This window comes from Pseudophryne corroboree, chromosome 12 (assembly GCF_028390025.1).
Source record: "Pseudophryne corroboree isolate aPseCor3 chromosome 12, aPseCor3.hap2, whole genome shotgun sequence".
Taxonomy (NCBI): domain Eukaryota; kingdom Metazoa; phylum Chordata; class Amphibia; order Anura; family Myobatrachidae; genus Pseudophryne; species Pseudophryne corroboree.
In genome coordinates, this window is record NC_086455.1 from 121,163,733 (window position 1) to 121,184,535 (window position 20,803).

Sequence of the window (20,803 nt, forward strand, 5' to 3'; positions counted from 1 at the left end):
GACTTTGCCCTTAAACTTGGCAGTCTGAAAGGACTGTAGAGTGGGTCATGAGTAGGTCTTCCAGGTTGGGGGTACTGCAGAAGAAGATATGTGGACTTACCCGCAGTAGCTTTGGAGACCCATTTGTCCAGTTCATCTCCAAATAAGGCCTCTCCTGTGAATGGTAGGCCTTCCACGCCTTTCCTGGAATCCGCAGTCCACTGCCGTAACCATAAGCTCATGCGTGCTAACACTGCCATAGCAGTGGTGCGTGCATTAAGCAAACCTACTTCTTTTATGGCTTCCACCATAAAGTTCGCAGCGTTCTGTACATGTTGCAGGAGTAACACAATCTACCCCCCTAGATAAGGAATCCAACCCTTCAATAAAGGTTACCTGAACATTTAGCAATGGCTTTAGTAATCCACACATGCTATAGTGGGTCTCTGAGCCACCCCAGCAGCTGTCTACAAGGATTTGAGTGTAGTCTCAATCTTACGAACAGCTGTGTCTTTCAAGGAGGCTGCACCAGGGACGGGTAACACAATCTTCAGTGACAACCTGGACTCCAATGCATCCACTATCGGTGGATTTTTCAATTTTTTCGTATCCTCAGGGGAAAAGGAAAAGATGAGAGTAACGTTTTAGGGATTTGAAATTTCTTAACAGGATTACCCCACAGTTCTTCAAACAGGGAATTCAATTCCTTTGACACAGGAAGAGTGACTGAGGACTTTTTTTTACATTAAAATAAGATTCCTCACAATACTCTGTCAACTTACCAGGAATTTGTAGTACATCTCTGATAGCTTCTTTAAGAGCCTCTATTCCCTGTGACAGAGCAGTGTCTCCCCCTTCTGAATCCATCTACCCCTCCATGTCTGACCACTCAGCGTCAGACTGCAGGATATGGGCCAGAGTTCGTTTTTGTGGACAAATGGCAAGGGATGGAGACGCTTGTTTGGGGACCGAGTCTATGTTCATAATCTCATCCACAGACTGTTTTAAGTATTGCGTCTCTCTCATATTGCGGGACAATTTATTAGAAATATTGGAAATCATTCATTTGAGAAAATACAGCCACGCTGGTTCAGCCCTGCTAGCCTGAGAAGGAGCACTACACTGAGTACATAGTAGTGAGCTCCTTGGGGAAGAGGAACACTCTGCCGTACATGAAACACACTCTTTGCCTGACATATTGTAAATGTGACAGCACACACACACACAAAAGGTTAAAAACACAATTAACCCACAAATAACTTTCCAGGGAGACAGAGGTTTTTGGAGCAAGCACACTGCATCCTTATTGCTAATGCCAAGCTTAGCCGGGTCACAGACTAAGTACCCAGATTGGGGATTTAGTACGGTAGTAAATCGCTTCCTGCTATGAGCCCCTGGTAACGCTGAGGTAATCTGGAGTCACACCGGAGGAGCTGCTGGATCCGCTATTAGTGAAGCCCTGCCACTTCAATGGCACGCGGTCTTCCCGCTTTTATTTTTTTTTATACTGGCTGAGGTAATTTGTGCTTAAAATGGAGACAGAACAGTTTTAAGGCTTAGTTTGCCAGTGTGGGTACTGTGTACTGAGACGCAGTTGTGAACAGAGTCTGGAGACACAATCCGCCCCGGTTAGAAGCAGTGCGTCTCCGTACGCTCATGCTGCCATAATAGCCGGCGACCCGCTAACCGGGACGCCGACTTAGTACGCAACACTCTTCTTTCTTTTGGCTCTGTTTGGGGTGGCGACGTACTGCGGGAATGTACGCTCGCAGTGGTGGGCCTTGCGAATACTTCCCTCAAGAGCTAGTGTCCTGTCAGCGGGGAACGGGACCATTAAACCTTCAAGAGGTTGGGCCGTTCCCCCACCTAACTCCCACGAAGCAGGCAGGCTGGTGCCATCCAGTCCTACCTGAAAATAACAAACCGAAAAATAAATGCAGAAAAAACTCTTCAGGAGCTTCCATAAGCGTGACCGGCTCCTCCAGGCACATTTTTTTCTAAACTGAGTCTGATAGGAGAGGCATAGAGGGAGGAGCCAGCCCACACTATCAAATTCTTAATGTGCCCATGGCTCCCGGTGGACCAGTCTATACCCCATGGTACTAAATGGGTCCCTAGTATCCTCTAGGACGGAAGAGAAATAATGTAATGTTCCAGTTGGTATTTTTAGGTTAAGTAAAGCTCAGTAATTACCTTAGTAATAGATAAACAGTGTCTTATTGTTCCACAAGCAACCTTGAACAGGAAAACCACCACCACTTCTTATTTGATTTACACCCTGCATCGTGCCCGGATGCCAGTATCATTATTGGACCGATCATACAGAACATGCTGTGAGGAGACCCCAGAAGAACACATCTCTATCCACTTTGTGGAATGCACAAACTTGTTTAAAAGGGATTTCTTTTTTGCCGGACTTATTTTGCTCCACACACAGCGCATTGAAGTGTCAAATTTATACAGCCTGGGTACGACTTGTGGTCCCATTTCTTTACAATATGGTAGACAAGCAAACAGTTATCCCCCACGACAAAGTGAACAGGTAGGAGGCTGGATTCCAATATTGTCTGTGCATGCAATTTCATATTACCAAAACAATCAAATCAGCAGTTTATGTCATTTTATAAATCCTAATCTGTAATCCCGCACTAAGCATTTGACCAATATATTTCTTCCATCTCTACAATTGAAAAAAGCCTTTTACTTTTAAAAAAAAAAAAAACATCTGGATTACCTGCAGTTTTCTTCAATGGTGCTTTAGCACTGGTGGATGGTTTAGATGTGGTCACTTTAGTAGAAGCAGTGGATAACTTTGATGCAGTCATCACAGTTGATCTTGTAGTGATAGAGTGTTTGGTTGCAGTCATTGCACTTGATCTAGTAGAGGTTGCAGGTGGAACGCCATAGACTATAGGAAAACATTTAAATTCAAGATCCCAATGAAAGTGCAATACACAAAGAATAAAGACAAGAACCACAACGCTTCAGAGGAAAGTGCACCAGTCAGCAATGCACATTGGAGGGGGTGTAGGTATGGCTGACCGATAATCTCCCGACCGCCGGTCAGCATACAGACGCCGGGATCCCAGCGAGGAGGGGCGATTGCAGCGAGCCGACTGCAGCAAGCCCCATGCGGGCTCGCTGCGGTCACCACGCTGCGGGCTCGGTGGCGACGTTCTATTCCCACTGTATGGGTGTCGTGGACACTGTCCCTGTTGGTCGGCATGCCGACCGTCTGGACTATGAGGAGGCGGGATTGTGTGGGAGGTCATGTGACCGTCGGACATGAATACCACCCATGCGGGGATGTTATTCTGTAAGTCTATATTTAGGAGAATGCTGCCCATCAATATACAAGGACATCATTGAGCCACCAGTTATACTACAGTAGTATGAGAGGGGAAGGACAGTATTTCTTAGCACTATAAATCTATACACAGATCAGTGCAGCAATCCTTTAAAAACCAGAAAGAAATACAATATATAACATTTTAGCTATAACACAAGTTGTATCACATATACTCATTGCAACAACAAAAGTTTACAAATCTCTGAAACGCTATTAAAAAATATATAATCTAAGCAGACCTGGAAAGGGATGAGCAGTACATTACCTTTGTTTTCTTTCTCATTCCCTTTCACAGTGGAACTCTGTCCACGGCCTCTTGTAATTGTCCGATCAGCTGAGGCTTTATGCACAGCTACCTAGAACAATAAATCACATAAAGATGGGCAATATGGCAGAAGGAGACAACACCTTCACACACACACACACACACACCTACCGAGACTGGCTGCGTTTGTCTGTCTGTCTTGGCTGTGGACCGTGTAACCCTGGTCACAGAAGGGGCAGCGAGCTAGGGTGCGGGAATAAATAACAATTACATTAAAATCCAACACCACGGAGAAGGGTCAGTTGTAATACATAGTGGCTTGTGAACTGTACAGGACTGTGCGCGCGCTCTGGAGAGGCCTGATTTAATCATTACTGAACTCTGCAAACTAGTAAGACTGCCCTCATCTTGTTGCCTAGATATTTGTGGCTAGCATTGACCGGATGTCTCTATGTCGTACAGGACATAGAATAATTTGTTAGAAGTTTTCCCACTGCAGTTAAACTCTTCACACCTTCAAAATAGTACTATTTAGTGTAGGGCCCTACCCAGGAACCCCTATCCTGTGCCGTATTTGGCAGTCACATAGTTCCAACCGGCCGGATCCCACCTTTGGTGCTGCCCAGTGTTCTCCAAAGCAGGAGACACGTTACAGCGGGCCTCATCTGGCGCTAGGTTTGTCACTTAAAAGGAAATCCATCTCAGGAATGCAGAGCTATACCTGTATAAGCCATGCCATGATGCACGGGGCAAGTGCAACATTACTTACATTAAAATACTGCAGCAATTTCCCACGTCCTCCAGTAAAACAAATGGCTATAACAACGAGAACATCTGTGCCACCCAACAGGAGTTTGCCTACTCCAGTGATTCTATGCACATGGTACCGAGCATCTTCCTGTAGTTTATGTACAGACTACTGGGTGCACTGACATTACGAGCTAGTCTGCACAGATACAAAATGAAGGGGAGACCACCACTCTTCTTAACAGCTGTGTTTCTTATTTGCTGTGTTTTATTCTACATATCAAGAGATCACTCCAAAGCATAGCATTGGGAAAGCCAAACAGAAACTGCTGGAAGTAGATAAAATTCCTTCTAACAAAACTTCCATCGAACAGTGTACATGTATGCTGCCAAGAACCCAGGACCAATTCTATTTATAGTGAAGACAATCCTTGCCCTATTATCAGCCCTTATCTGCTGGAACCCCATGTCTTCTATAGCTGCTGAGTATATGTATTGCTCCACCTGGTTTTTGATAAGGGTTTTGTACATACCGCAGAAAGATATTTTTCCTGTCTGTTCTACAGATATATACCTGTAGTAATATGTAGAAATGCAGTGGCCTTGTACATACCTAGCAATGTCATGTTAAAGGTTTTACAAAAAGTAAAAGAGTTACAGCATTTTATCCCATGTATTGTTCCCGAATCCGTTCTAATGGAAGTGTACTTTGTAGGACTAGTAAAGATTGCATGTTTACAGTCATGTCAAAACTGAACGTCTTTCTAATAGGTGTTTTTTTATACATCAGGACACAAATACCAGTCATCCAGTCACATGATTTCATGTGACAAACACATATTTGCTATGCCTTTTAGGCCTAGAAGCCAGTGTGAAGAAGTACACCCCGATGGCTTGACCATCAGTGCAGAAGGTGACACGAGCCAAGTGCAGACAGCTAAGTGTACGTCATTATTTGCCCATCAGGAAGAGCTATCAGCTTTATGTGAAAGGCAGTATGTTTGGCAGCTCAGTCTGAAGCACTCAGATCTATGTTATCACTATGCTAGGTAGCAGAGGCCTCAGTAGTTGTGGCTGCTCAGCCTAGAAGCAGCAAATAGACCTTTACAAGCAATTTACAGGGACACAGATATACAAACAGAGAACACGGAGGACTGTTGCCCATAATCAGATTAATCCAATCAAAGTTTAGAACGTATGACACCCAGAAAACATTGTGAATATACCCAAAAGTTATCCAGGGGGTAGATTTACTAAAGCTTCTAAAAATGAAAAATCGTGGTGTTGCCCATAGCAACCAATAGATTCTAGCTATCCCTTCTCTATTGCATCAAATAAAAAAAAATACAAAATAGACAAACTAATTGGTTGCTATGGGAAACATCACCATACCTCATTTATAGAAGCTTTAGTACATCTACCTCCAGGAATCTAGAACTCAGTGCACACAAAGGTATGTGCGAAGTCCACAAGGCCTCGCAATGATCACCACCATGAACTGCACTCTATACCTAGCAGAACCTGAAGTCACATGGGAACTGAAGCATGGCCAAAACGTGAGAAAACAGAACAGAATCAAAAACCCACCCTAGCAAAAGAACGAAAGAGCAAAAGTAACATGTTTTTATTAATACAAAGCCCAGACCACAACCTCATTGAGATGCTTTGGTAAAATGTAAAGAAAACGGTGCATAAATCATCAGTAGTTTAAAGATTGGCACAAAACTGCTCGATCAAGATGCAAGATAAAGTTATACCAAATGATAAAACAAGAAGTCCTGAAGTTATTGCTGCTACATTTTTTTTAAATGGAGTATTCTTATTTCAAAATAATTTTGTCCATCAAGACAGACAAGCAATAAAACCCAAAATTACGTAAGATACGCTCGCAAGATCAGTCCCAAAAAGCTATGAACTAGCCATAAGTAACAATCAATCAATACAAAGTACTTCACAAAACAAAAACATAATCAACAGGTATTAAAAGGGCATCAAACAGGAAAAAATACAAAAAGGGATTATGGCCACCAAGTAGGATACATCAATCTGTATAGACAGACCGAGTCCAGGCCCAGACAGTCAGAGCCATCCATAGCCTGACTACTGACATACGATTATAAATATTCAGAGAATCTTTGAGTCGCAATCTGAAAGCACAAATTCCTGGAGTCTGTAAAGAGAGATGGATCCCAGTGCCAACAATATTGCACCACCTGAGCCCAAATCTTGGAGATAATAGAACACGACCAAAGAAAGTGCCAGAAGTCCACATTCAAAACCCTAAATTTCAGACAGGCAGGAGGAAGCCAGTCTACCCAACTTAGGGGGTCAATCCAAGTTGATCGCTAGCTGCAATTGTTCGCTGCGTAGCGATCAGTGAGAAAAAAAAAAATGGCTAATCTGCGCATGCACCGCAATGCGCACGCGCGTCGTACGGAAACAAAGTCCATTGTGGTTTTGCACTGGTACTAGCGACGATTCCAATCACACAACCGATCGCAAGGAGATTGAAAGAGGGCGTTTATGGGTGGCAACTCACCGTTTTCTGGGAGTTTTTGGAAAAATGCAGGCGTTTACTGGGCGGCTATCCGACGTCATTACCGTGCCACTCGTCGCAGCAATTATCGCACAGGATAAGTAACTACAGGGCTGGTCTTGTTTTGCACAAAATGTGTTTGCAGGTGCTCTGCTGCACAGGCGTTCACACTCTTGCAAAGCGAATATACACTCCCTCGTGGGCGACGATTATGCGATGCACGACTGCTAAAAACTGCTAGCGAGTGATCAACTCGGAATGACCCCCTTAAAATCGGATCAGAGTTCAGTTAACTACTGTATGTAAAACCACTTTCAGACATGGCAAAAAAACCTGGAAATTTGCCAGAGCATGCCAAGTCAACCGAGGTCATGCTATCATCCAGGGTTATTCATTGGATTTGCAACCCAGATCAGTGGCCTGGCTTATGTCTGCATGGCGCAACCCAGGTTTTAAGACCCTGATCGCACTGAGAATTTGCCGATTGGCTGTCTGGGGCTGTTACAGAGGACCTCATCAGGAGCAGAAGGCAGGGAAAAAAAAGCATCCCCTTTAAATGACTTCACACTGAATGCCAGGGCAGACGCTGCTTATGCGTGAAGCGGGTAGACCCAGTACAAACCTGCGTCTGTTGTGTAGTGTGAAAGGAGTTCTCCAAGCTGGGTCCTGGGTTACATCCGTGTTGAAAACCCGGGTCGGAGACATGTATTTACCAGGCATATATGTTTGAAAGGGTTATAAAAAGATACAACTGAATCTGCTGAATTCTTGTGGAGGGGGAATTGTTACTTTGGGGTGCCCATAAATAATCGGCACCCAATGGAGTTATTCAATTGTTATGCTGATCAGGCGCAAGTGCTGCAGGTACCCATAATTACTGCTCTCGAGTTCCTGAGGTGGCGAACAGAAATGCCCCACCCCCCACCTCATGTACAGATGTGTCCTCATATCATTGCTGCAGTCGTGCCAGGTCCTGTGAGGTTCCACTAGAATCAGGACTCTTATTTGCAGAAAGTGCATCTTAGTCGCAACGCGATGAGGACGCATGAGGAGACCGTGCTGATTAATTTGACATGACGACACTTGTATATTTCTCTGAATCTGTATACGATGTGCCACAATGTAGCAGCCACAAATTATTTCCAATACAAGTTCTTTTCTGTATACAGACTCCGTCACACACTGATATACAAGGGTCACATCAAATAATTCAGCGCAGTCTCCTTCTGCGCCCTAGCCTTATTGCGACTTAGATGCATTTTCAGCCATAAAGACACCTGACGTTGAGTTGCATAGGACCTGGTGGCTCACTTATGCCATGTGCTGTATGGCTTATTGAGGCTAGATGTATGAAGACAGATCTGCAGTAAACAAAAATAAATAGCAGTGATACACCTGAGAGGAGGAACCAAAGCAAAGTCTCTACAGGAGCCAGAAGGCACCACTCCCCACCAATGTGTGCAAACAGAGCATGCCACAACTGTAAAAAATGAAAAAACATGGAACGCCTCTGAGCAAAACAGCTGTGAGCTATCTTTAACTTGACTAATAGTTGCAACCCCACTACAGGATCATAACAGTCTACAAACATTTTAGTTCAGGGAACAGCCCATTATACCATAATGGCGAGCAGGACCCCATACTCACAATTAAGGTTTTGAGAATGATAAACCTCATTTGCCTGCACCAGGTGTGTGGCGGGTCTCGGCAAGTGCACACACACTTGCCAATGCCGCGAACGACAAACAACGAGAGGCATGGTATCTTCAACGACATCCCGATTGACATGCATGTACAGATGACAGGGGATGTCGTTGATCCGCGGTAGTGTGCATAGACGATGATCTAGTGTGTAGACACTGTACAATATGAAGTTCCGAAATGTCAGAATCGGCCAGATCGTTCAGAATATCATCTAGTGTGTATCCAGCATTAACTGATGCTAGGAAGATTTTGTACCTCTCTGATCTGGTTCACCCTCCCTATTTCTCTGTTGTGTATGTGTTCACTGCATCGGTTCAGCTCAAATGAAGGCAACAAGTACGTGAATAATACAAGGGGGATTCCTTTATGATAGGTGTTTTTTTTTTAAACCATTTAAATCAGCCAACCCTGCAGCATTCCGATCGTTTCACTTATACTTCAGTCAGTGTCATACCTTTGAAGTTAAACTGCCCCAATGGTTGTTATTTATATCCGGATATGCAAAATAAAATAAAAAAAGAGCTGAAAGTGTGTACTCTCACACACAAAACGATACATTAGACATACAACATGGGACGGGCTGAGATTATTATATCCTCCCTGCGTCATACTTTTCAATATTGCCAATTTTGAAATCTGGGTCAATCTTAAATGTACACCTGATTATGCGTCTAGTGACCTGTGTCCCTAGATAGCCATGCCTCAATAGTTTTTTGCCATAGAAATTAGGACTTTGAAACTGTAGCCATATCCCCAATGTGTGCGGTGGGACATGTTCTTACTAAATTTGAATTTATCCTGTTGTCAGACGATCTATCCTTCACAAATCCATGTTGGTTCCTATTATTAAACGTACTGGCTTCAAGGAACTTCTGTATACTATCCCTTAAAATACCCTCCAGTACTTTCCCCACTATAGATGTAAGACTTACTGGTCTATAATTACCCGGTTCAGATTGACTTCCCTTTTTTAAATATCAGCACTACTTTCGCTATACGCCAGTCAGTGAAACATGCAAGCCCCACATACCTTCTCCTTTTGTTTAACTTTAACAGCATTCTGAGGGGCGATGACTGGAACAAAGGGGTTGTCTGCCTTGTAGATTCCACACTTAAAGATGCCCCTTTTGGCTTTTTCCTGCTGTTCCTTTAACTTTCGCTGTTGCTTTTCTTCTTTAAAACGCTGAAGCATCGCACGTCGCTCATTTGTTACCACATCTTTAGCTTTAATAGCATCTGTTGAAACAAAGACAATTGACAGGCTGTATAGTTACATTTCTAGAGAACTTTTAAAAGTGGTTTCATTTTTTTTTTTCTATACAAAAAAAAATTAAAAAAGGTAGATTTATGTCCCTACCTACTGTAGGTAAATATTTTTCTTCGAGTCCATAGGGGGCACAGGGAGAATCGCTGGTTATAGGAAGGAGGACTGAGTCCAGGCACAAAAGAGTTACAAAACTCTTTCAAGCAACCCCTAGTCCCCCTCTCCTCTATACCCCGCCAGTTTTTAGTTTGCAAGACGCCGATGGGAGGGAGGAAAGGAGGAAGACCATCACACACACAGCCACCACAGGTAGCCGACTAGACACACCCCCTAAAATAGGAAGACACCCACTAGCCAGACAGGGCACCTTGTGCCCCCTATGGACTGAAGGAAAAGATTTACCTAGGTAAGGACAAGTCTTATTTTCTTCAGTGTCCACTAGGGGGAACAGGGAGAGACGCTGGGACGTCCCAAAGCTGTCCCCTTAGGGGTGGAAATGTTCCTGGACTGCGCCAAGAACACTGCTCCAGAAAGCAGCGCCTTGGGGCGCAGAAGTGTCAAAAGCATAAAAATTGACACAAGTGGCAGCAGTAGACCACATGGCCACTCTGCAAAGCTGCTCTGCAGAGGCCCCACTGCGAGCAGCCCAAGAGGGTCCAACAAATGGTGGAATGGGCTGTAACCCCGGTAGGGGTTGGAAGATCAGCCGCCGTATATGCATGCAGAATGGTCAAACTGAGCCAGAGAGAAAGAATACTTGGTAGCAGGTCAACCCCGCTTGTGAGAGTCGTACAAAACAAACAAGGAGTCCGACCTGCGGAGGTCCTTAGTTCGTTCAACATAAATCCAGAGCCCACACCACATCCAGGGAAGCCTCCGAAGCAGAAAAAGCCGGAACCACAATTTCCAGATTGATGTAGAATCTTGAAGCCACCTTAGGTAAGTGTGCTAACCGAGTCCGCAAGACAGCACGATCTGGAGCACCACAAAGGGGGAGCGCCAGGACAAGGCATTGATATCAGACACTCGTCTGGCAGACAAATTAGAAAGAAAAAGAGTCTTCCATGTAAGCCATTTGAGCTCCACCGCCATCCAACGGTTCAAACGGTGCAGACTGAAGAGCTTGGAGAACCAGAGATAAGTCCCATGGAGCCACCGGAGGAATAAACTGAGGGCAAAGATGCAACACACCTTGCAAAAAGGTATTAACATCCCACAAGTGAGCCAGGCAATGCTACAACCGAACGGAAAGGGCAGAAACCTGAACCTTGAGGGAGAAAAGGCTAAGGCCCAATTCGAGTCCCGATTGGAGAAAAGCCAAAAGCCTTGAGAGACTGCGGATTAAATTTGAATGCTGTTATATAAAATACTTTTATGGAGCAAGAGCGTTCCCGTTTTGTGCTCCTCAGCACAATTCTTCAAACTGAAGGTATGGGGGCCGTGAAGGGGGAGGAGCCAGCTGTGCACTTTGTGCTACATCCGGTCTGCATTCTTCACACCCCAGCTGTCTAAGTGTCCCCTAGTGGATGATAGAGAAAGATAAAAAAAAAAAATCACAAAAACACAGGAGCTTCCAGAGATTTAGTTTTTCCTGCCCGAGGCAGGTGAAACAAAATCCATGATAAGCCGCAACTCACGCTGGTTTATCGGGGCTAATTGGATAGCCCCGGCGAGACAATGTTAATTGGATATCCCCCAGTGTCGCAAAAAAACACAGAAACCTTATCACCTTAAAATTTGCTCAAGAACAATCAATACAAATTTGCGTATTTACTTCTGTTGGGAAAAATGTGCATCTCTGTACATTAGTACAACATAAAAATAGATCTAAGGGGGTCATTCCAAGTTGATCGCTCGCTAGCTACTTTTAGCTGCCGTGCAAATGCATAGTCGCCGCCCACAGGGGAGTGTCTTTTCGCTTTGCAAGTGTGCAAACGCCTTTGCAGCCGAGCGCAGCAAAAACATTTTGTGCAGTTTCAGAGTAGCTATGGACTTACTCAGCCCTTGCGATCACTTCAGTCTTTTTGGTGCCGGAATTGACGTCAGACATCCGCCCTGCAAATGCCTGGACACACCTGCGTTTTCCCAAACACTCCCAGAAAACGGTCAGTTGACACCCATAAACGCCCTCTGTCAATCACCTTGCGTTCAGCTGTGCAAATGGATTCTTCGCTAAATCCATCGGCCAGCACCGATCCTCTTTGTATCCGTACAACGCGCCTGCACATTACGGTGCATAGGCATGCGCAGTTTTGCAGTTTTTTTACCGGATCTCCGCGAAAATCAGCAGCGAGCGATCAACTCAGAATGACCCTCCTATATTCCTTGTGTGATGCACGTAGCAAATATTCCAGGATTCAGATGGGACACGTCTGCTAGTATGCTTTGTACTTAGACTTTTTATACCTCAAGCAATGGCAACCCGCATTGCACCTTTTACCCTGAACACCTGTAGAGGTGTGCAGAAAATGCATGTTAGGCTACTGTATATACTGGCTGTGTGTGAACTGCGCATCGCTCCTACCTCACGCTGGAACACAGGATAATAAGAATTTACTTACCGATAATTCTATTTCTCGGAGTCCGTAGTGGATGCTGGGGTTCCTGAAAGGACCATGGGGAATAGCGGCTCCGCAGGAGACAGGGCACAAAAAGTAAAGCTTTACGATCAGGTGGTGTGTACTGGCTCCTCCCCCTATGACCCTCCTCCAAGCCTCAGTTAGGTACTGTGCCCGGACGAGCGTACACAATAAGGAAGGATTTTGAATCCCGGGTAAGACTCATACCAGCCACACCAATCACACTGTACAACCTGTGATCTGAACCCAGTTAACAGTATGATAACAGCGGAGCCTCTGAAAAGATGGCTCACAACAATAATAACCCGATTTTTGTAACTATGTACAAGTATTGCAGACAATCCGCACTTGGGATGGGCGCCCAGCATCCACTACGGACTCCGAGAAATAGAATTATCGGTAAGTAAATTCTTATTTTCTCTATCGTCCTAGTGGATGCTGGGGTTCCTGAAAGGACCATGGGGATAATACCAAAGCTCCCAAACGGGCGGGAGAGTGCGGATGACTCTGCAACACCGAATGAGAGAACTCCAGGTCCTCCTTAGCCAGGGTATCAAATTTGTAGGATTTTACAAACGTGTTTGCCCCTGACTAAATAACCGCTCGGCAAAGTTGTAAAGCCGAGACCCCTCGGGCAGCCGCCCAAGATGAGCCCACCTTCCTTGTGGAATGGGCATTTACATATTTTGGCTGTGGCAGGCCTGCCACAGAATGTGCAAGCTGAATTGTATTACACATCCAACTAGCAATAGTCTGCTTAGAAGCAAGAGCACCCAGTTTGTTGGGTGCATACAGGATAACAGCAAGTCAGTTTTCCTGACTCCAGCCGTCCTGGAACATATTTTCAGGGCCCTGACAACATCTAGCAACTTGGAGTCCTCCAAGTCCCTAGTAGGTGCAAGGCACCACAATAAGCTGGTTCAGGTGAAACACTGACACCACCTTAGGGAGAGAACTGGGGACGAGTCCGCAGCTCTGCCCTGTCCGAATGGACAAACAGATATGGGCTTTTTTGAGAAAAAAACACCAATTTGACACTCGCCTGGTCCAGGCCAGGGCCAAGAGCATGGTCACTTTTCATGTGAGATGCTTCAAATCCACAGATTTGACTGGTTTTAAACCAATGTGATTTGAGGAATCCCAGAACTACGTTGAGATCCCACAGTGCCACTGGAGGCACAAAAGGGGGTTGTATATGCAATACTCCCTTGACAAACTTCTGGACTTCAGGAACTGAAGCCAATTCTTTCTGGAAGAAAATCGACAGGGCCGAAATTTGAACCTTAATGGACCCCAATTTGCGGCCCATAGACACTCCTGTTTGCAGGAAATGCAGGAAACGACCGAGTTGAAATTTCTTTGTGGGGCCATCCTGGCCTCACACCACGCAACATATTTTCGCCACATGTGGTGATAATGTTGTGCGGTCACCTCTTTTCTGGCTTTGACCAGGGTAGGAATGACCTCTTCCGGAATGCCTTTTTCCCTTAGGATCCGGCGTTCCACCGCCATGCCGACAAACGCAGCTGCGGTAAGTCTTGGAACAGACATGGTACTTGCTGAAGCAAATCCCTTCTTAGCAGCAGAGGCCATAAGACCTCTGTAAGCATCTCTTGAAGTTCCGGGTACCAAGTCCTTCTTGGCCAATCCGGAGCCATGAGTATAGTTCTTACTCCTCTACGTCTTATAATTCTCAGCACCCTAGGTATGAGAAGCAGAGGAGGGAACACATACACCGACTGGTACACCCACGGTGTTACCAGAACGTCCACAGCTATTGCCTGAGGGTCTCTTGACCTGGCGCAATACCTGTCCCGTTTTTTGTTCAGACGGGACGCCATCATGTCCACCTTTGGTATTTCCCAACGGTTTACAATCATGTGGAAAAAACTTCCCGATGAAGTTTCCACTCTCCCGGGTGGAGGTCGTGCCTGCTGAGGAAGTCTGCTTCCCAGTTTCCATTCCCGGGATGAAACACTGCTGACAGTGCTATCACATGATTTTCCGCCCAGCGAAAAGTCCTTGCAGTTTTTGCCATTGCCCTCCTGCTTCTTGTGTCGCCCTGTCTGTTTACGTGGGCGACTGCCGTGATGTTTTTCCCACTGGATCAATACCGGCTGACCTTGAAGCAGAGGTCTTGCTAAGCTTAGAGCATTATAAATTTACCCTTAGCTCCAGTATATTTATGTGGAGAAAAGTCTCCAGACTTGATCACACTCCCTGGAAATTTTTTCCTTGTGTGACTGCTCCCCAGCCTCTCGGGCTGGGCTCCGTGGTCACCAGCATCCAATCCTGAATGCCGAATCTGCGGCCCTCTAGAAGATGAGCACTCTATAACCACCACAGGAGAGACACCCTTGTCCTTGGATATAGGGTTATCCGCTGATGCATCTGAAGATGCGATCCGGACCATTTGTCCAGCAGATCCCACTGAAAAGTTCTTGCGTGAAATCTGCCGAATGGAATTGCTTCGTAGGAAGCCACCATTTTTACCAGGACCCTTGTGCAATGATGCACTGTTTTTAGGAGGTTCCTGACTAGCTCGGATAACTCCCTGGCTTTCTCTTCCGGGAGAAACACCTTTTTCTGGACTGTGTCCAGAATCATCCCTAGGCACAGCAGACGTGTCGTCGGGATCAGCTGCGATTTTGGAATATTTAGAATCCACCCGTGCTGTTGTAGCAGTATCCGAGATAGTGCTACTCCGACCTCCAACTGTTCCCTGGACTATGCCCTTATCAGGAGATCGTCCAAGTAAGGGATAATTAAGACGCCTTTTCTTCGAAGAAGAATCATCATTTCGGCCATTACCTTGGTAAAGACCCGGGGTGCCGTGGACAGTCCAAACGGCAGCGTCTGAAACTGATAGTGACAGTTCTGCACCACGAACCTGAGGTACCCTTAGTGAGAAGGGCAAATTTGGGACATAGAGGTAAGCATCCCTGATGTCCCGGGACACTATATAGTCCCCTTCTTCCTGGTTCGTTATCACTGCTCTGAGTGACTCCATCTTGATTTGAACCTTTGTAAGTGTTCAAAATTTTTTTAGAATAAGTCTCACCTAGCCTTCTGGCTTCAGTACCACAATATAGTGTGGAATAATAAGATTTTACTTACCGATAAATCTATTTCTCGGAGTCCGTAGTGGATGCTGGGGTTCCTGAAAGGACCATGGGGAATAGCGGCTCCGCAGGAGACAGGGCACAAAAAGTAAAGCTTTTCCAGATCAGGTGGTGTGCACTGGCTCCTCCCCCTATGACCCTCCTCCAGACTCCAGTTAGGTACTGTGCCCGGACGAGCGTACACAATAAGGGAGGATTTTGAATCCCGGGTAAGACTCATACCAGCCACACCAATCACACCGTACAACCTGTGATCTAAACCCAGTTAACAGTATGATAACAGCGGAGCCTCTGAAAGATGGCTTCCTTCAACAATAACCCGAATTAGTTAACAATAACTATGTACAATTTATGCAGATAATCCGCACTTGGGATGGGCGCCCAGCATCCACTACGGACTCCGAGAAATAGATTTATCGGTAAGTAAAATCTTATTTTCTCTATCGTCCTAGTGGATGCTGGGGTTCCTGAAAGGACCATGGGGATTATACCAAAGCTCCCAAACGGGCGGGAGAGTGCGGATGACTCTGCAGCACCGAATGAGAGAACTCCAGGTCCTCCTTAGCCAGAGTATCAAATTTGTAAAATTTTACAAACGTGTTCTCCCCTGACCACGTAGCTGCTCGGCAAAGTTGTAATGCCGAGACCCCTCGGGCAGCCGCCCAAGATGAGCCCACCTTCCTTGTGGAGTGGGCCTTTACAGATTTAGGCTGTGGCAGGCCTGCCACAGAATGTGCCAGTTGGATTGTGCTACAGATCCAACGAGCAATCGTCTGCTTAGACGCAGGAGCACCCATCTTGTTGGGTGCATACAATATAAACAACGAGTCAGATTTTCTGACTCCAGCTGTTCTTGCAATATATATTTTTAATGCTCTGACAACGTCCAGTAACTTGGAGTCCTCCAAGTCACTTGTAGCCGCAGGCACTACAATAGGCTGGTTCAGATGAAATGCTGACACCACCTTAGGGAGAAAAATAAGATTTTACTTACCGATAAATCTATTTCTCGGAGTCCGTAGTGGATGCTGGGGTTCCTGAAAGGACCATGGGGAATAGCGGCTCCGCAGGAGACAGGGCACAAAAAGTAAAGCTTTTCCGATCAGGTGGTGTGCACTGGCTCCTCCCCCTATGACCCTCCTCCAGACTCCAGTTAGGTACTGTGCCCGGACGAGCGTACACAATAAGGGAGGATTTTGAATCCCGGGTAAGACTCATACCAGCCACACCAATCACACCGTACAACTTGTGATCTAAACCCAGTTAACAGTATGATAACAGCGGAGCCTCTGAAAGATGGCTTCCTTTAACAATAACCCGAATTAGTTAACAATAACTATGTACAACTTATGCAGATAATCCGCACTTGGGATGGGCGCCCAGCATCCACTACGGACTCCGAGAAATAGATTTATCGGTAAGTAAAATCTTATTTTCTCTATCGTCCTAGTGGATGCTGGGGTTCCTGAAAGGACCATGGGGATTATACCAAAGCTCCCAAACGGGCGGGAGAGTGCGGATGACTCTGCAGCACCGAATGAGAGAACTCCAGGTCCTCCTTAGCCAGAGTATCAAATTTGTAAAATTTTACAAACGTGTTCTCCCCTGACCACGTAGCTGCTCGGCAAAGTTGTAATGCCGAGACCCCTCGGGCAGCCGCCCAAGATGAGCCCACCTTCCTTGTGGAGTGGGCCTTTACAGATTTAGGCTGTGGCAAGCCTGCCACAGAATGTGCAAGTTGGATTGTGCTACAGATCCAACGAGCAATCGTCTGCTTAGACGCAGGAGCACCCATCTTGTTGGGTGCATACAATATAAACAACGAGTCAGATTTTCTGACTCCAGCTGTCCTTGCAATATATATTTTTAATGCTCTGACAACGTCCAGTAACTTGGAGTCCTCCAAGTCACTTGTAGCCGCAGGCACTACAATAGGCTGGTTCAGATGAAATGCTGACACCACCTTAGGGAGAAAATGCGGACGAGTTCGCAGTTCTGCCCTGTCCGAATGGAAAATCAGATATGGGCTTTTGTAAGATAAAGCTGCCAATTCTGACACTCTCCTGGCAGAAGCCAGGGCTAGAAGCATGGTCACTTTCCATGTGAGATATTTCAAATCCACCTTTTTTAGTGGTTCAAACCAATGAGATTTTAGGAAGTCCAAAACCACATTTAGATCCCACGGTGCCACTGGAGGCACCACAGGAGGCTGTATATGCAGCACTCCCTTAACAAAGGTCTGGACTTCAGGGACTGAAGCCAATTCTTTTTGAAAGAAAATCGACAGGGCCGAAATTTGAACCTTAATAGATCCCAATTTGAGACCCATTGACAATCCTGATTGCAGGAAATGTAGGAATCGACCCAGTTGAAATTCCTCCGTCGGAGCACTCCGATCTTCGCACCACGCAACATATTTTCGCCAAATTCGGTGATAATGTTGCACGGTTACTTCCTTCCTTGCTTCAATCAAAGTAGGAATGACTTCTTCCGGCATGCCTCTTTCCTTTAGGATCCGGCGTTCAACCGCCATGCCGTCAAACGCAGCCGCGGTAAGTCTTGAAACAGACAGGGACCCTGCTGAAGCAAGTCCCTCCTTAGAGGTAGAGGCCACGGATCTTCCGTGATCATCTCTTGAAGTTCCGGGTACCAAGTCCTCCTTGGCCAATCCGGAACCACTAGTATCGTTCTTACGCCTCTTTGCCGTATAATTCTCAATACTTTTGGTATGAGAGGCAGAGGAGGAAACACATACACCGACTGGTACACCCAAGGCGTTACCAGCGCGTCCACAGCTATTGCCTGCGGATCTCTTGACCTGGCGCAATACCTGTCCAGTTTTTTGTTGAGGCGAGACGCCATCATGTCCACCATTGGTCTTTCCCAACGGGTTACCAGCATGTGGAAGACTTCTGGATGAAGTCCCCACTCTCCCGGGTGAAGATCGTGTCTGCTGAGGAAGTCTGCTTCCCAGTTGTCCACTCCCGGGATGAACACTGCTGATAGCGCTATCACATGATTCTCTGCCCAGCGAAGAATCCTTGCAGCTTCTGCCATTGCACTCCTGCTTCTTGTGCCGCCCTGTCTGTTCACATGGGCGACTGCCGTGATGTTGTCCGACTGGATCAACACCGGTTTTCCCTGAAGCAGAGGTTCTGCCTGGCTTAGAGCATTGTATATTGCTCTTAGTTCCAGAATGTTTATGTGAAGAGACGTTTCCAGGCTCGTCCATACTCCCTGGAAGTTTCTTCCTTGTGTGACTGCTCCCCAGCCTCTCAGGCTGGCGTCCGTGGTCACCAGGATCCAATCCTGTATGCCGAATCTGCGGCCCTCCAATAGATGAGGACTCTGCAACCACCACAGAAGAGACACCCTTGTCCTTGGAGACAGGGTTATCCGTAGGTGCATCTGAAGATGCGACCCTGACCATTTGTCCAACAGATCCCTTTGGAAAATTCTTGCGTGGAATCTGCCGAATGGAATTGCTTCGTAAGAAGCTACCATTTTTCCCAGGACTCTTGTGCATTGATGTACAGACACCTTTCCTGGTTTTAGGAGGTTCCTGACAAGCTCGGATAACTCCTTGGCTTTTTCCTCCGGGAGAAAAACCTTTTTCTGAACCGTGTCCAGAATCATCCCTAGGAACAGCAGACGAGTTGTCGGCATTAACTGGGATTTTGGAATATTCAGAATCCACCCGTGCTGTTTTAGCACTTCTTGAGACAGTGCTAATCCCATCTCTAGCTGTTCTCTGGACCTCGCCCTTATTAGGAGATCGTCCAAGTATGGGATAATTAATACGCCTTTTCTTCGAAGAAGAATCATCATCTCGGCCATTACCTTTGTAAAGATCCGAGGTGCCGTGGACAATCCGAACGGCAGCGTCTGAAACTGATAGTGACAGTTTTGTACAACGAACCTGAGGTACCCCTGGTGTGAGGGGTAAATTGGAACGTGGAGATACGCATCCTTGATGTCCAAGGATACCATAAAGTCCCCCTCTTCCAGGTTCGCTATCACTGCTCTGAGTGACTCCATTTTGAACTTGAACTTCTTTATGTACAGGTTCAAGGACTTCAGATTTAGAATAGGCCTTACCGAGCCATCCGGCTTCGGTACCACAAAAAGAGTGGAATAATACCCCTTCCCTTGTTGTAGAAGAGGTACCTTGACTATCACCTGCTGAGAGTACAGCTTGTGAATGGCTTCCAAAACCGTCTCCCTTTCGGAGGGGGACGTTGGTAAAGCAGACTTCAGGAAACGGCGAGGTGGATCCGTCTCTAATTCCAACCTGTACCCTTGAGATATTATCTGCAGGATCCAGGGATCTACCTGCGAGTGAGCCCACTGCGCGCTGTAATTTTTGAGACGACCGCCCACCATCCCCGAGTCCGCTTGAGGAGCCCCAGCGTCATGCTGAGGCTTTTGTAGAAGCCGGGGAGGGCTTCTGTTCCTGGGAAGGAGCTGCGTGTTGCTGTCTCTTCCCTCGACCTTTGCCTCGTGGCAGATATGAATAGCCCTTTGCTCTCTTATTTTTAAAGGAACGAAAGGGCTGCGGTTGAAAAGTCGGTGCCTTTTTCTGTGGGGGAGTGACTTGAGGTAGAAAGGTGGATTTCCCGGCTGTAGCCGTGGCCACCAAATCTGATAGACCGACTCCAAATAACTCCTCCCCTTTATACGGCAAAACTTCCATATGCCGTTTTGAATCCGCATCACCTGACCACTGTCGCGTCCATAAAGCTCTTCTGGCCGAAATGGACATAGCACTTACCCGTGATGCCAGTGTGCAGATATCCCTCTGTGCATCACGCATATAAAGAAATGCATCCTTTATTTGTTCTAACGACAGTAAAATATTGTCCCTGTCCAGGGTATCAATATTTTCAATCAGGGACTCTGACCAAACTACCCCAGCACTGCCCATCCAGGCAGTCGCTACAGCTGGTCGTAGTATAACACCTGCATGTGTGTATATACTTTTTTGGATATTTTCCATCCTCCTATCTGATGGATCTTTAAGTGCGGCCGTCTCAGGAGAGGGTAACGCCACTTGTTTAGATAAGCGTGTTAGCGCCTTGTCCACCCTAGGAGGTGTTTCCCAGCGCTCCCTAACCTCTGGCGGGAAAGGGTATAATGCCAATAATTTCTTTGAAATTATCAGTTTTTTATCAGGGGCAACCCACGCTTCATTACACACGTCATTTAATTCTTCTGATTCAGGAAAAACTATAGGTAGTTTTTTCATACCCCACATAATA

The 20,803-nt window shown here is 46.2% G+C and overlaps 1 protein-coding gene across 2 annotated transcripts in view; it reads right to left on the reverse strand.

Annotated features, from left to right (window-relative positions):
* Nucleotides 1–20,803, reverse strand: part of DLGAP5 (DLG associated protein 5) — a 52,056-nt gene that overhangs the window by 19,204 nt on the left and 12,049 nt on the right. For both annotated transcript variants that reach the window (XM_063947950.1, XM_063947949.1), the window contains exons 3-6: nucleotides 9,611–9,816; nucleotides 3,761–3,836; nucleotides 3,594–3,680; nucleotides 2,714–2,887 (exon numbers count right to left, since the gene is read on the reverse strand). In XM_063947950.1, the coding sequence (XP_063804020.1) occupies nucleotides 2,714–2,887; nucleotides 3,594–3,680; nucleotides 3,761–3,836; nucleotides 9,611–9,816 (543 nt within the window). The remainder of the gene's footprint in view (nucleotides 1–2,713; nucleotides 2,888–3,593; nucleotides 3,681–3,760; nucleotides 3,837–9,610; nucleotides 9,817–20,803) is intronic.